Source organism: Phaseolus vulgaris, chromosome 6, assembly GCF_000499845.2.
Source record: "Phaseolus vulgaris cultivar G19833 chromosome 6, P. vulgaris v2.0, whole genome shotgun sequence".
Taxonomy (NCBI): Eukaryota; Viridiplantae; Streptophyta; class Magnoliopsida; order Fabales; family Fabaceae; genus Phaseolus; species Phaseolus vulgaris.
The window spans coordinates 12432061-12447755 of record NC_023754.2 but is presented as its reverse complement, the minus strand read 5'-3'; the positions used below and the strand labels follow the sequence as shown (position 1 = coordinate 12447755).

Below are 15695 nucleotides of genomic sequence, written 5' to 3'. Positions count from 1 at the left end.
GTCAGACTTGTCATATGTATGTATAACGTTAGAAAAGAGAAGATTTAAAGATTTAGAGCTCACATGAAATTTTGAAAAAACGTGTTTGCAACATGTTAATCCTTCAAGACATTTCTTCTTCTCTGAATCTGAAACATGAGTTTGTTCTAGGCACACCATTTTATTTTCAGTAGATAAATGATTCTCCTTTAGCTTTGCATTTTCAAATGATAAAGTTTTAAATCTTTGTTTTAATTTCAAATATTACTCGTGAGATTTAATTACAGATTTTCATAAGATCTTTGTAAGAAAGATCATTATTATCATCTTCATCAGATGATGAATGTGCTGAGTCAGATGGTGTTTCAAAAAGAAAGATTAAGGTTAGAAGTTACCTTATCCTCTATTTCTGCCATGAGACATAGATTTGCATGCTTCACGTTTGACCTGGAGTCCAAACTTGAGTCTGAGTCTTTCCGAATAGCCATCAAACTCTTCTTCTTAAATTTTGGTTTCTCTTGAACTTGGATCACTCTTTCTTCATGTTTTTTTGTCGTATCCATTCATAGCATATGACCTCTTCATAATATTGTTCCTTCCTCTTATTGCCTTGATCTTTTTGTTTCATCATTTGCTTAAACTTTCTTAACATTTGAGATATTTTTTTATCAATTGAGTTTTTCGACTTAACCTCAAACGCATCATTCTCTTCCCCTAGAGTTTTTTAAAGTTGTAGCATCCTTGCGTATGAACTGAGTTTGTTGTAAGGCAGATCTTATGCGTAATTTGTCATACGATGTTAAGGTCTCCTTCTAAGCTCAATCTTGGAGAGGCACCTTATGAGCTCTCAAGATTCCACGCAGTTCATCCCATGTGAGATTTAACTATGATTGGAATGTGAAATATGAGAAATAGATGGTTTATTTGAGAATTTTAAACTTGTTAAAATGTGTATAATGATAAACTTTTGTTCTGAACTAGTTTTAGAAGATTATGCATAATTTCAAGTTCCAAAATTCATTCATAAAATGGAATTTCACTTAGAGTGCCAAGATTACTCTTAGACTTAAATTTGCTTATTGGATTACAATGCACTCAACAAAATCTTTCCAAATTCATTTAGCATATTGAAATTTGTCTAACAAATTTAAACTCTAAAAGGAATTAGATGAAAATTATGATTTAATCCAATAAACGAATTTCCTTGTTCCTTAACCATATTGTTAATTGAAAATATTAAATAATATTTGTGAATATGCATGATAAAATGAATATGAAAACCCATTATAATATGATTTAAATGATGTATAATATAATGTTATGGAATTGAATGAATTTATTTTAATTTAAATAGAATTGTTATGGATGATGATTCTAGTTGATACTTACGATGGTATGTGAACACTGTATTATGTAGATGTGCATATATTTAACATGGATATCCTAGTTTCATTTGGTATTTAAATTGTGTAGATTAAAACTTTAAGTGGTGAAAAGCTAAAAGAGTTCATTGCATATTTGGAACACATGCATGTATCTAAACAGTGAATGTCTTAAATGTACCATCACTTAGGAAGTCCAAGATACAAACATATAGCTTAAAATAACCATGTGTTATTCTATGATAGACAGATCTTTCAAAAGTTATCAATAAATATTATTTATAAAAATATCCTTTTATGTATGTAGATCCATTGTTAACTATAAAAAAAAACTTATGTTCGTATTTGGTATATGGTAAATGGTTGTGCAAGTCCAATAGTTGAACTTGAAAGAGAACTGGATAAAAATTTGTTATTACCTTTTGGGATGAATGTATATACGTTATGTATTCCTTTTTTATTCTCTTAAATTTTGTAAACTCTTTTCTCGGATATCTTACCATATACGTATAGAGTTTCTCTTTTAAGTACAAGTTTTAATTATTTGATTTTTCTATTATTAAGGGAACATTTATGATTACAAAACAATGGTAACTACAAAAGAATTTTTCTTTTTACCTTTTAATTTTATATTTATGCACAAGATTATTTCTAACTATTTTTTTATGTTTGAGTACATAATATTTAAAGTTTTTTTTATGTAATTTCAACAAATCTTGTAAATTAGGATTTTTGTGTTATTTTGACTTATTATATTTGAAAATATTTTTTCCATATAGTTAGTTATACTATATTTTTTTTACATAGTATTCAAACATAGTAAAAAGGGAGTTTCTACATCTTATATTAAAAAATCTATATTAATTATTGTGGTTAATTGATGTAGAAAGGGTTTGCATTTGATTTTTTCAAAACATATTTAGTCAATAAATAGACAAGCCTGAAAAGTATTGAAACTTCTTTAGAAAGTTACATATTCTTTATTTTAAAAATAAACTAATTTTAGTTAACTAAAGAAATCTGTAATTTTAGAAGAAGAAAAAAAACAATGGTCCAATTATGAAGGATAAAACGTGATTTTAGTGAAGAATGTGGGTAAAATGTTGAGTGAAAAGAAGAAAGTTTTGCATAGAGTTTGGATGGCAAGAATGATGAGAAGGAAGTGGTTAAAGCACTTCCGAGACTGCGGGTTGAGGAGATACTGCAGTGGTCAGCACCAAACACCTTTCGGCCACATAGAAGCTTGAGTAGCTGCATTACGACAACAAACTTATTACAATCTAAAAATAATGATTAGCTTTTAGAATGGGGTTAGGGAATAGTGTAATAACCATCCCCACCTAAAATTATTGTTTAATTTTGTGTTAATCTCGATGCCTAACTCAACACTTTCTTAACCTCGTGTTGATTTTCTCCCACAACAGATATCTAATGTCATAATTGCTCCACTTCACGCCTTCCTTCTCATCATCATGTTTTGGGGGTCCCCATTCCCATGGAATATATGTATAAAACTGCTAATTAGCTTATGCTTGCAGCTTCAGAAAACTATTTTGCTGGGTTGAAAACGTATATTAAATAAACCTTCCCTAAGAAAAGGGTGCCCAAGTACTACACAGTAAAATTAAGGGAAAATCAGGACTACGGAAGACATGTTATGAAGGTATGTACAAATTGAATTAACGCTCAAGCATCTGAATGAAAATACCATAAAAATAATTCACCTAAACCTACAAGAATAATTTCTTGCAAAAACAGATAAGATAAAAACATGCAGAAGGGAGTTAGTTGTTGTGCTGCCAAAATTGATGCAACTGCTTGGATGACAAATCTTGAAAACCACCTGGGTGCTGAAGATCTTCGAAAACCCGTGGCTGAGAATGATTAAGGTTAGAATATCCAGGACTTGCATACTGTAACAAGGAAGCCTGATTTGGGTGCCCCTGAAGGTTAGGCTGGGTTCTCTCTGGGATCATCGAAGATCTTGACTCAGACCCATAGTCCCAGTGAGAAAAACTACCATGCTGCTTAAAAAAATGACAAAAAACCATTAACCTAAATGATGAAATTATATAACAGATTTGTAATAGTGTGGATTATGTCAAGGACAATTATCAGACTTCGGGAATAATTCTTACGTTAAAAATCAGTTTTTGAAAAAGTTAATATAAAATCAATTTTACAAATTAGTTTATACTCATGTTAATATTTGTTTATGAAAAACTTTCTTTTTCTTCAAGTGTTGTTTATCGAAAAATTGATTCAAATAAATCCTAGTCAAGGATATCACACTTTGGGAGAATAACCCATCCATCAGACGTTAAGAACAATTGAATGTCACTTTTTAATTTTCTGGGACTAGATTTGCAGATGAAGCATGCACAGATCCACAATAGCTAACTTTACATGTCATTATCCTCATAATACGAACGAACTATAGTAAAACAAAACTTTGTATGAAAAAGATTATTCTTCAACAGAAAAAAACTACAACATACCTGATGGATAGAGCTTAGGTTATGTCCACCACTATACTGAGAAGATAAAGTGTCGTTAAAGTTATTTGAAGGTATCATATGAGAAGGAGATGGATTAGCCAGAAAGCTTTCAGAACTATAAACGGAAGAGCCAAGATTTCCATAACCAAATGCATCTCTGGCAATGGCACGGGGAGGCAATCTATTTGTAAGGAATTCATTTCTATTTTGCAGAAGGTTATACTTCATGTCTGCCGGAGATGGATTATATGCAGTGTTGCCTGAAAATGCTTGCTGAGAGGGCAGGGAATGATATCCTTTCTTGTCAAACAATTGATGAAAATGTGTTGAGGACTGCACTGTAGGATCCTGGGGAAGTGCAGATCTCATAGGTAGAGAAAAGGCACCTGGCTCACTGACCTGCAAGGTTCAACAACTGTCAAGTATTATCAATGACAGTTTTTAGAGCACTGATTTGGAACCTTTAGACTTTAGGTAAATGATATTATTGCACTTTCTTTCACTGTTAACTGTAATTCTTTTGGCATTTAATATCTACCTTAAAACTACACAGTAAGTTATACACGGTTATATGTAAAAACAATTATCATAGGATTTTACTGGATAGGGTATCTAACTATCATAATGAACTTGTTACCAGGTTTTAAGCCTAAGTATCGAAACAGATTGACAGTTAACATAGTATTCGGATTAATAAGAAATATCGAAACAAACTTTGGGGATCATTAACTTCTGAGCAATCTAAACAAAAACATCTTTATAGACTTGAACCATCTCTTTTTGGTTATTCTTCAACCAACAATGTTCTCGAGATATTAACATCATTAAATCACTATTCCTACCAAAGAATATCAGTTCCATGAAGTTATTAGCATATGGCCACACGCAAAAATACATAAAATCAAATAACAGATGAGCATGATGTGTACAGATGAATACTCTACCTTGGACGTGGAGATGACAGGATTGCTTATAAAAGACACTGCATTGTTATGTCTTGCAGGTTGTGATTGTGACATGAGAAATGCCAACAAATCACCAGGTATTGAATTTGGGTCAGCATACTGCATAAAGGTAAAAAAACCAAATATCAAAATTATATACTATATATATAACACTTGAAATTTTAAAAGTAAGCATTTATAAGTATACAGCTATTAAATAATAGAATCATATAGGTCATCTGAACGGATATATTTCATGTAGAAAGCCCATCAATATCAATAAGAAAACCAAAATAAAGAACTCAAGTTGGAAAGGCTTCAGTGTCACCTCACCTGTTCTCTTGGAAAAGTAAAATGGTTTCCACTCCCCAAGCCTGGCTGCTTCAGAGGCAGTGACGTATTCACCCAATGTGATTTTAGGAAAAGAGGGTCTGATACAGATGCTGTGAAGTTGTGTTCATGCTCAAGAGTTTCCTGAGGAATAATATGGTTCACAGGCCATTGCTTAGGAGATGAAAGGAAGTCACTGTTTTTATCACCTGCTCCTCTTCTAGGAACATCAAATCTAAGCTGCTTATCACCATAGTCTACAGAACTAATAGAGGCATAATAAAAATAAAATGAGTTGTGCCATAGACAAAACAGACTATATATCAAAAAATAGAAAATGGAAAAAAAATTGCCTTTCATCCAGGAACTGAGCTGAAGAATCATTTACAGCTGCAGACTTCACTTCCATGCCATTTTTAGAAAGATGATTGGAAGTAAGAACCACAGATGCAGAATTACTGCCGCTATTGTATGTACCAAAACTCAAATGTGAACAGTCAGCACTCAAGGCTTGTAAATGAATTGGAATAACCACTGCAGGGTCATCTTCAAATGTTGGCACTTTGGATTCTCCTATACTTAATCGCTGGAAAATTGAAGCAGAAGATGACACATCTACAAAGACATCACCAGTAAATTTATTTGAATAATCTTAATACAATAGCAGCAAACCATTACTAGCCCTTGATAAAAAAAAACGGTGAAAAACTAATTAATATTTCATGAGATAACGTTTTCCCATGTATTGAGAATAATAAAGCAGCATATCCAAATATTAGTTTCATTCTCCCTTCTATAGATTCTGATTCAAGGACAACACAACTTCCTAGCAAACTTAAGAGTTTGTACAGAAGTGAAGAAAAGGAATTATAATCATCATCATTAAAACATTCACTGTTCAAATTTCAGGGGCATGATCTACTGTACAATCCAATTCATCACTAATTAACAACAAATGACAATACAAAGGTGGTTTAATTTTTAGGTTCCAACACCAACATCACAGTCATAAGGAAAGATATGTGAACACCCAGTTAAACACTGAATAGTTTGTTATAAAACTATCCCTTCCAAATTCCAATCCTCCAAAAATGAAAAAGTCGATCATCAAACGGAAACGACCAAACCCTCTCACTAATGCAGTCACCTACATGAATCAAAATGCAACTATGCCACCACTAGGTTCTATAAAAGCCAAAATATTTGTCATACTATTGAAAACAGAGTAATTGAGCTGAAACCATGTGTTTCTGAAACAGCAAGAGTGTTTTATTTATATTGAGAAAATGAAATTAATAAAATAAATAGAGGAGATTTGAACAATAATAAATAAAAACACTTCTACTAATATATTATATATTAATATACATATATAATCTAGATATTCCTTATTTTTATAATTATAACAACATCAATAAACCGATTTAGGGTAAGGCCTTTCAAGTGGTTTCTCAAAAAGTTAATTTCAGTCTCTCTACACCTGTTTTTAATCTGACTACATAGAAAGAAGCAAAAACACATCAAAATTGTAATTGTGCCTTTACACATTTCAGATACTCCTACCTGTAGTCTACAAATTTTATACTTGTAAGTTGTATTCTCAAATAGAGATTAAACCATTCACTTAGTCCCCAATGAGGAAACTACAAGTTTTATTCCCTTAACATGTATAAAAGTTAAACTTGGGCCCTTAGTGCTAACACCGGAAAGAGAAAAGGCTTTCTGCAGTGTAAAACCACTACAAGGTCTTTCTGGCTATGATAAACTCCAACAAAAAACTGTTCAGTGACTAAATTATAGATTTCTCATGTAGGAACTTAAACTTATTGTTAACAGCAATATGGACCAAATGAATAGTCTAACCTTGTTATACATTCCCACAAATATGAGAATAATGAAGAGTTACCTTCATGATGCTCATAAGAACTCCGGCGATCAGGGGAAAGAGTATTCCCAAAGTTAGAATTGGAATGAGATTGTAGTCCATTATTGCTGCTCAAAAGAGTATTTTTGCTAGATGTAGAAGCAGATTCAGTTTCTTCAGAAACAACGTGATCAGAAGCAACATCCCTCCATGAAACTGGGGCTACATCTAAGTCACTATTCCTGTGTGAACATATTGCAGTTACATGCATGATAGGATTCTCAAGTAGCCCATTAGAATTTGAAGCATACATGTTTGGTGCCTGTGAATTTCTAGCAATTGGATGCTCAATTACAGGCCATTCATCATGAAAACCTTGTTGCTCAGAATGATTTTGACAAGGAAGACCTAAGCTTGACTCCAAATTTCCACATGCAGAAACTCCTGAGGTATTACAGTTGTTAACAACATCTTGTGATGATGTTCTACCCATTCTTACAATGTCTGCCATTGAAAGACGTCCTTTTTTCACTCCTGTAGTGGAGGGTTGAGGTCCTGAAGAGGCTAGGGCAAAATCTGATACAGAATGTCTTGTCATTGAGGACTGTCTTCCATTATCAGTACTGAAACAATCACTGCATTAAATTTAAAAATAAAACATATGGAGAGTAGTTAGAAATTTTATTTAGAAAAATAATCATTTACAGCAACATTCTAATCCAAGTCTATCAATATGTCATTAAAAGGCAGGCACATAAAAACAAATATTTTCACCTTATCCAATCCTTACAAATAAAGATACTGCAATGGCAGTAAGAGCTAACACATTTGATATAAATCCTTAGGCATCAAAGCCACTGAAATTATTCACATGATTGCTATAGGTGGAGAAATAAATACTTGAGACTTAACAAGGTGAATTGAAAACAAGATAAAGGGAAGGCAAAGTCTTAGCCATAAAACATGATAACAAGAGTTTGATGGACAGGATTCCCTCCAATAGCATAGGCTAAAACGCAAGAGAAGGGCAAAAATTATACCACCTATGCATCATAGTCAATTTCATACATTGAAGCTGGCTATTGCACTATAACAACATGGCCCAGCACCACTAAAGTTGGAGCAGTCTATTCGCACCTGTTGCAGCCACTTTTGTACCAAAAATAGTGGGTGTTTTAGGTAAACAATCTTGTAATTTCCCCCACCACCTTTGTTGAATCAAAGGATTCAAATGAAACCCTTGTTTTCACACTCTAATTTGTACAGATCTCTTTAGATGAACCACCCATCATTCTTTGTTCTCTGTTCCCACTACTTCAACGTTTTGTAGTATCTGGCAACCTATTTCTTTCAATGTGACAGTGATCATTTCTCTGTTTGAGACTCTTCTGGCCAATCTTTTGCTTTGTTCTCTGTTCTCTTTTGAATTATCAAGAATTTTTTATTTCGAGCATTTACATATGGACAACGTTAATTATTTAATTTGTATATCAAAACTTCAAACCAGCAACCATCTCACAATCCATAATAACAACTTTTTGGTCAGCCGCTCTAGGTCACTCTTTGGATTCATAACTATGATTTTCTTTAGTTGATAGTCTAAGGTAAACAAAGCATTGAAAATAGTAAATAATGTCAAAGTAGATGATACACTTGTGTTATAAATAGGTTGTAGAGAAAGAAACTCAATATTAGAAAACTTTAAACATAACTCAACAAAAATGGCTTGTAAGATGAGGTTTGAACTCATTTATATAGTATAATTTGGTTAAATATCTTAGGGGTGTTCATTGGATCAAGTTACCTGGTTACCCAACTCAACCAAATCCAACCTAATTAGATCGGATTAAGTTTCATTAATAATTGAGTCTGACTAAACCCAATCCAAACTAACCCATTAAGTCAAATCAAGTTCTTGTAATCTATCATACTAGAGTCAATGCACTGACACAATCATAGACTTTGTTTCAAGTATGGGGGAAATTGTGCCCAATCCAAATTTGTCCAAATGGCTAACCATCATCACCAAAGCAGACAAACACACCTATTATTAATGACATACCCAGCAAATGATGATGACATGCTATGCCACACCCTCAACTATGTGCACTAGCTTGAACGCGCACCATCAAAGCCGAAGAAGAGTTGCCCAGCTACCCCATACCCCTAATATGAACATTTGGATCCATTCCCCAAACCCATTGAGAAGGAAGGTAGTTTGAAAAGGCCCATGTGCAATGAATTTATGAATCCCGTTTGAACTCACAAAGGGCATTATGAATGCCTCATGATGCCTTTTGGATTGGTGAACATCGTTGCCACCTTCCAACCCACCGAGAATGTAGTCTTCTAGCCTCTTCATCAATTTGTGTTTGTCTTTCATTATGACATCTTTGTCTTTAGTCATCTTTCAAGCCTCTTTAAATTTTCAAGTCTCTTCTCCATCAATTTATGTCTATCTTTCTTATGACATCTAGGTCTCCAGTCCATATTATCCCACCTATTTGTCTCACATCAAAGAAGTTCTCCCTATTTTAGCTCAACATTCCCAAGTGCTTGTTTGGTCTGACTTCTATTGATTACCTTGACCATGTTATTTCAAAAGAGGTGTACAAATGGATCCTCCAAAGGTAGAGCTTTCACAGTGTTGAAGCAATGCCTATCCACTCTTCTGGTATTGGCCATACCTGTCCACCCTTCTGGTATTGGCCTTACCTGATTTCTTCGAAGAATTTGTGATCAAATTTGATGCATCAAATTGTAGAATTAGTGTTTTTCTAATTCAAAACCATTAACCAATTCCTTATTACAGCAAGGCCTTATCACCCAAGACACATGCCAACTCGGTCTACGAATAACAAATAATGGCCTTATCTCTATCTATCCAACATTGGCACCATTATCGGTTGGGACACTACTTTAAGGACTACACTAACTATAGCAGCCTGCATCTTTTGTTGTAGCAATGCGTCAACAATAATAACCAACAATGTTGGTTGTTGAAGCTTATGGGATTTCAATTCGAAATTGTTTATAAGTTCGGGCTCAAGAACAAAAGCTGCAAATGCACTCTCAAGACAAGGGAGTTCTCAAAAGTTTTGTACTTTATCAATTAGCCCCCAGTGATAAGATTTTCCAACCATCTACTCTTAGCTCCAACAAGACAACGAGCTTAGTAAGGTGTTAGTCCCACTTCACTATAATTCAACATTAATTCCATATTATATTCAACGCGATGGGATTTTGTTTATCAAGGGATGTGTGGTACTATCTCATACGTCTTCACTTATTCCCACACTCCTTAATGAATTCCATTACTCTATCATTGGTGGGCATTCAAATTTTACCAAGACTTATAAGTGTCATGCAACCAACTTTTATCGGAAGGCTATGAATAGTCATATTTTGGCCTACATTCGTCATTGTGAGGTCTACCAATGCAGTAACTATCAAGTACTATCTCCAGTGGACTTGTTTCAGCAACTCCTTATACAATCCCTTAATTTTTAGCAACTTCAAGTGTGAGCTGTGTTCTACCTCCAATGTACTTCTCTAAAAATGAATACAACAGAGGTGATGAATAGGTTTCTAGAAATGTACTTTAAGTTGTTTTGCCTCAAACACATCCTTTTATCATTCACTTCTTACCAGGGGAAACACAAATTGCTTCCATTTTGGTTGATCAAGACAACACTCATCAACTCAAGTTCCATCTTCGTTGTGCTTGGCGATCAACGAAGAAGGTCACAAATATACACCTCTAAGTTGTCACTTACAACATTGGAGAATTGGCTTTTGCAAAGTTGTGTCCCCACCAACAACAAACCATAACTCTTTGCATTAATCCCAAACTCTCCCGACGCACTTTGGACCTTTCCAAATTATGGCGCATGTTGGCAAGGTGGCCTACAAACTCAAGCACCAAGATTTAGCACAAGTGTAGTTGGTCTTCCATGTCTAACAACTCAAGTGATCCCTTACATCTAGCACTTAAGTAGCCAATTTACCCCCTAGTTTGACTCTAAAGACCTTTGATGCTCCCTACCTGCAATTGTGTTAGCCACTCGTACAGGGCAAGGTTGCTAGCAGCTTTGATAGGGGCAAGTTTTGTGGAGGTCACAACCCATTAAAGAGGCCACTTGGGGGCTTGATTCCTCCATTCTTGACAAATTTCCACGCTTAGCCTTTAGTAGAAGGCTAATCTATTAGGGGCAAGTATTGTTAGGAAACAACAACCAAATAAAAATAAGTCCATGTTGGTTTATTCTCATAGACCCAAGTGTGGTAAGTAGTAACACTTGCTTAGTCAAATTGGGAAGGGGTATTGAGCTAATTGTTGAGGTTGTTAGGAAGATCAATGCATGTGTGCTTCTGCTATAGGGGGACCATTTGATTGTAGAATCATCATAGACGATTGTCATTGAAAAAAGGAGGCAGAGAGTGTTCTCTCTTGCTTGGGAGGGCTTGGGCTCTAGTCACATTTACCTCTCATTTCTTCTCTATTTTCTATTATTTTCCTTTCCCAGTCAGCACCTCTGATACATGTGCATATCAAATATCCTTTCCAATACACCAATTTGGAAGAAAAAAAGTATCCAAAGGAAAGAAAAAAATGGATAGAACAATCAATCATAGGCTAAAATCATCAAAGTCGCTATCAAAACAACACATGGATTCCCTGGAATAAACTGGGAATGACATCAAGCCACGCTCTATCAACAGTAACCATCTGAATTTATATAAGCTACCAAATTGCACGAGAAAACTCACCTTTTAGTACTTTTCATTACATTGTGAGTTGCAGGAGCCATAACTGAAGCACTAGCACATACTGACCCACCCTCCCCCTTGCCATTAGCTTTATAATGCTCTGACATTAAGTTACACATATTTGACAAGGTAAGGCAATGCAATAGTAAAAAACCACGTCAATATACTAGCTGCGTGTACCAGAAATTGCATGATGTTCCGCAATCAGAGAAGATACCGTTATAAGTCACATGTGTTAATCCACTTTGCACAACACTGCAATCACTGCTACTGCTAGTTTTGCCTCCGCGACTCAACCCTACATTCTTACCCCTAGCCCTTGAATTGAAGGCCCCCTTCATTTGAAGAGAAAAGAAGTTTAAAAAGAAAACAGATTATTCATCCTGTAATCGGTTCAGCCCTATCTCAATGTCATGAACAATGTCATACGAGGAATACCTCTTTTTTCCTCTCTCGTTTACTTTTCACCTCATGAAATGTATCTGCAGTTTAAGTATTAAAACTTCCAGGTGTAAATATATATAAATCATGCCAACAATTCATAGATCATAACACTCAGAGTAAGATTTTTAAGCCACCACTCTAGATATAACAATTATTACAAAAGCCAATTATTTTAATCATATGAGAATTCAGAATTAGATGGCAAGGCACTTGATAAGCATTCATAATGTCAATGCAAACATTAGATTCAAATAAACAAACAAGATGCAGGATTGTCACTCATGGAAAATACCTGTGTTCTCTATCAAAAAATAAATAAAAACTAACAATTTAATTTCCATTGAACCATCCGTGCAAATATTTTAGTTCTGTAACCATATGAACTAAAACTCCTAGGATAGTCATTATGAAAGCGCCGACACATTCTAATTAGATTCATAAACAAATAATGCAGATAAATCATAATACACAAAATGAAGTCAGAAATCACTTTTTGAAGACTTTTCTTTCTTTCAATCTTCTGAAATGGCGTATGAAAACATCAATCTCTGCAGAATCATAACATAAACTTAAAATATAAAAGGAAGCAAACACTTTCTCATCTTCATCAATTCTTCATGCAACAGAACAGCTGAGAAGGATAAAAAAACAAGACGTTCCAAACAACAACAACAACGAAAGCAGGCAAGGGAACACACAGTAGCCAAAGAGCAAAACCTTGAGAGAGAAGCTTCTCAACCGCGCGGTTAACGTCCATATCACATTCCTCTAGCACAGCGTAGATCTCATGCTCCGTGCAGTCCACAATCTCCTTCACGCTCCGCACCACCTTCTCCGCCGCCGCCGGCACGGCGCTCTCCGCTGCAACGTGTTCTCCGCCGCCGTTCATGTTTCTTCTACCTCCGCAAATTTTGTGGCAGTTTCTATCCCTTTATGCGAGGATACTCCGATCAAACAAACAAACCTTTTCGCACACACAACCTTTTTCAACTTCTCGCGCTTCGGCTTTATATATATAGCGGTTTTTTTTTTCTATGGCTTGTGGACTGTGGTTGAGTAATCCACACAGTCGTGGGGGCACACACTCTTGGCACGGGCTGTGATGTTTGGGCTCTCACAGTCCATGCTCGTTCAAGCATCTTTCGCCACGTGTTTCCACTGTGATTTGGTTGATGCTAGAAGAGTCTTCTGAGATTAGATTCTTAATTTTTAGATTATTCTTATTCTTATTCCTTCATATCTTAAATAAAGTTTTTCTACTTTTAAAATTTAAATTTTTATATTCTCTAAATAATAGTTTTGTCATTTATAAAATGAATTCATTTATAAGTTTTTTTTCTTACATGTTTTTATTAGTTTAATACAAATTTTAATAATTGTTTTTTAATTATAAATATTTATTATTATGGTAAAAAAATAAAAGCACCATCTGTTTCATTCTAATCTAAACGGGCTCATATCTGCAAGTTTGCAAACTTACAAACAATCCATATAAATTTTAAAAAAATTGAAACAAAATTTCAGTAAAATCTTTTATAATTTTTTAATTTACAATTTAATTAAAAAACTGAATGATTTATTATCTGCTATAAGTAAATGAAAAATATATTATTCAAAAATATTAAAATAAAATATTTATTTCTACTTGTAAAAATATAATATTAATAGAAAAAATAAAAAAATATATTCAATTATAGATTTATTTGGATAAGTGAACTTAAATGTTTAGTCCACCAAGACGCTAACAACTTTATAATCCATCCACATAATAATTATTCCTTGCTTTTTCATTCTTTAAATAGAATATTTTAGATAAAAACATGAGTTATATTATTATAAGTATAGACATGTAAAAAATTGTTATATAAATAATAAATAATTTGTAACATAAGATCTTTAATGGTGGCTGTTAAAAGATACTACACTTGATTTTTCAAAATTATAATAACTATATAACTTAATTCAAAAATTAAGAGAAAAAAATGTAAATTTATTTTAAATAAAATAAAATATTTTAATTTAAATAATTCACGTTTATATATCCAGGATTTTTATGAAAATAAAAATAATTAATACAATTAAAAGTTTCATATAACTATTACAATAAAATAATTATCTAAACATAAAAAAAAAGTTAAATTTGTAAAAAAGAAATAGAAAAAATCAATTATAAAATAATTTATTTTTTATAATTGATATAATTTTATAAGAAAAATACTTTCAATTTTTCATCACCATCGTTTATTAAAGATATTTTTTTTATTATTATAAAGATTAAAAAGTTAATTAATAAATATAAAGATAGATAGTGAAAGAATAGTTAGAAAAGTCACTGTGAATGGTTATAGATTTACAACATAAAATATTTTAAAAATTAATTATTTATATTAATTAACAAAATTTGATTTTATAAAATATTTATTTATTAATTAAGCTATTTTTCTCTAAAGAACTAAACTCTTCCTTTTAACATAAAATGCATCTTAGAAATTCAAAAATTAATAATTAATATTTAATAAAAACAACTATTTGTCTTGTTTATTTATTAATATAAGAAAAAATTAAGCTGTGTCAAAAATAATATTAATAACTATATGGAATATAATACTTGGTATTGGTTGATATTAATCTTTCTTTCTTTCTTGAAAATAAGGATTCCATCTTTAGTAGAAGTGAGAGGTAAGTAAAATTTCATTAAATTTTCAATTTATTTTTGTAGTAATTAACAAAATATCTTTACACATGTTTTTAATACAGTTCTATACTGTAATTGGATAAAAAAATTTGCATTAAATTACTTTAATACTTAACTGATTTAGTAATAAGTGGAATAAACATATATTATACTAAATTAAGCTATCCAATGTGTAAATCAATTGCCTAAAATTATGTCATGGTAGCCAGAGATATTTAATTTAACTGAATAAAAATATAATTTTGTTAAAGTTTTAAGAACAAAATTTATTTTTTGTTATTTAAACTAGTTTCAAGATATTTGATGCGATATTTGAATCTTATAATATTAAAACAAACAAATAGCTCTAATGTTATATTTAACACAAGTTATAGTTGCTTAATTATACAATTCAGGTTTAATTATATTTTTAATTTCTGGATTAAAAGTAATTTTTTATTTTCTTTCCTTAAATTAAAATAAGTTTTTCTAATTTTTTTTTTTTGGTTAGCCAATACTTTTTTTAGGTTTTTTACTTTAAAGCTTAGAAAATTTATTTTCAATCTTTTAAATTTAATATTTGAGGACTAAAACTATATTTAAAAATAAATTTTAAATTTGAGGATCAAAACTACCTTAAATATCAGTTAAAAACACAATTAAACCTAAATTTTACTACCAATATTCATAGCAAAATTGTGGTAATTAGATTATAGTGAATTATATATTTTTGAAATTGATCTAATGTTGATTGACTTATAACTTGGTGATTTGACTTTGAAATGGTGTTGATAAAATAATATGAAAAAT

At 32.3% G+C, this 15695-nt stretch overlaps 1 protein-coding gene across 6 annotated transcripts; it reads right to left on the bottom strand.

The window, feature by feature from the left end:
- Positions 1 to 2985: 2985 nt before the first annotated feature.
- On the bottom strand, positions 2986 to 13362 carry LOC137831129 (uncharacterized). Of its 6 annotated transcripts, none has more exons than XM_068638674.1 (11): positions 12929 to 13360; positions 12206 to 12249; positions 11985 to 12102; positions 11768 to 11867; positions 7309 to 7632; positions 7040 to 7239; positions 5487 to 5748; positions 5137 to 5398; positions 4804 to 4923; positions 3860 to 4258; positions 2986 to 3385 (listed from the first exon to the last, which is right to left on the bottom strand). In XM_068638674.1, exons 1-11 carry the CDS (start codon positions 13098 to 13100, stop codon positions 3146 to 3148), a joined length of 2241 nt encoding a protein of 746 aa, XP_068494775.1. In that variant the 5' UTR covers positions 13101 to 13360; the 3' UTR covers positions 2986 to 3145. The 6 variants fall into 6 exon arrangements, 5 of the variants coding, with proteins under 5 accessions (XP_068494775.1, XP_068494777.1, XP_068494774.1 ...); XM_068638676.1 differs by having other exon boundaries at positions 11948 to 12102; positions 12929 to 13358; XR_011084344.1 differs by having other exon boundaries at positions 3015 to 3385; positions 3860 to 4274.
- Positions 13363 to 15695: the final 2333 nt, after the last annotated feature.

What these genes read in the sequence shown, in the direction of transcription:
- LOC137831129 (XM_068638673.1), bottom strand. Translation starts at nt 13,100, where the DNA reads ATGAACGGCGGCGGAGAACACGTTGCAGCGGAGAGCGCCGTGCCGGCG. An exon ending in TTCTTATGAGCATCATGAAG is followed by an intron (nt 5,749 to 7,039) that starts GTAACTCTTCAT and finishes ATGTCTTTGTAG; the next exon opens with ATGTGTCATCTTCTGCTTCA. An exon ending in ACCTAAGCTCTATCCATCAG is followed by an intron (nt 3,386 to 3,859) that starts GTATGTTGTAGT and finishes TTTTTTAAGCAG; the next exon opens with CATGGTAGTTTTTCTCACTG.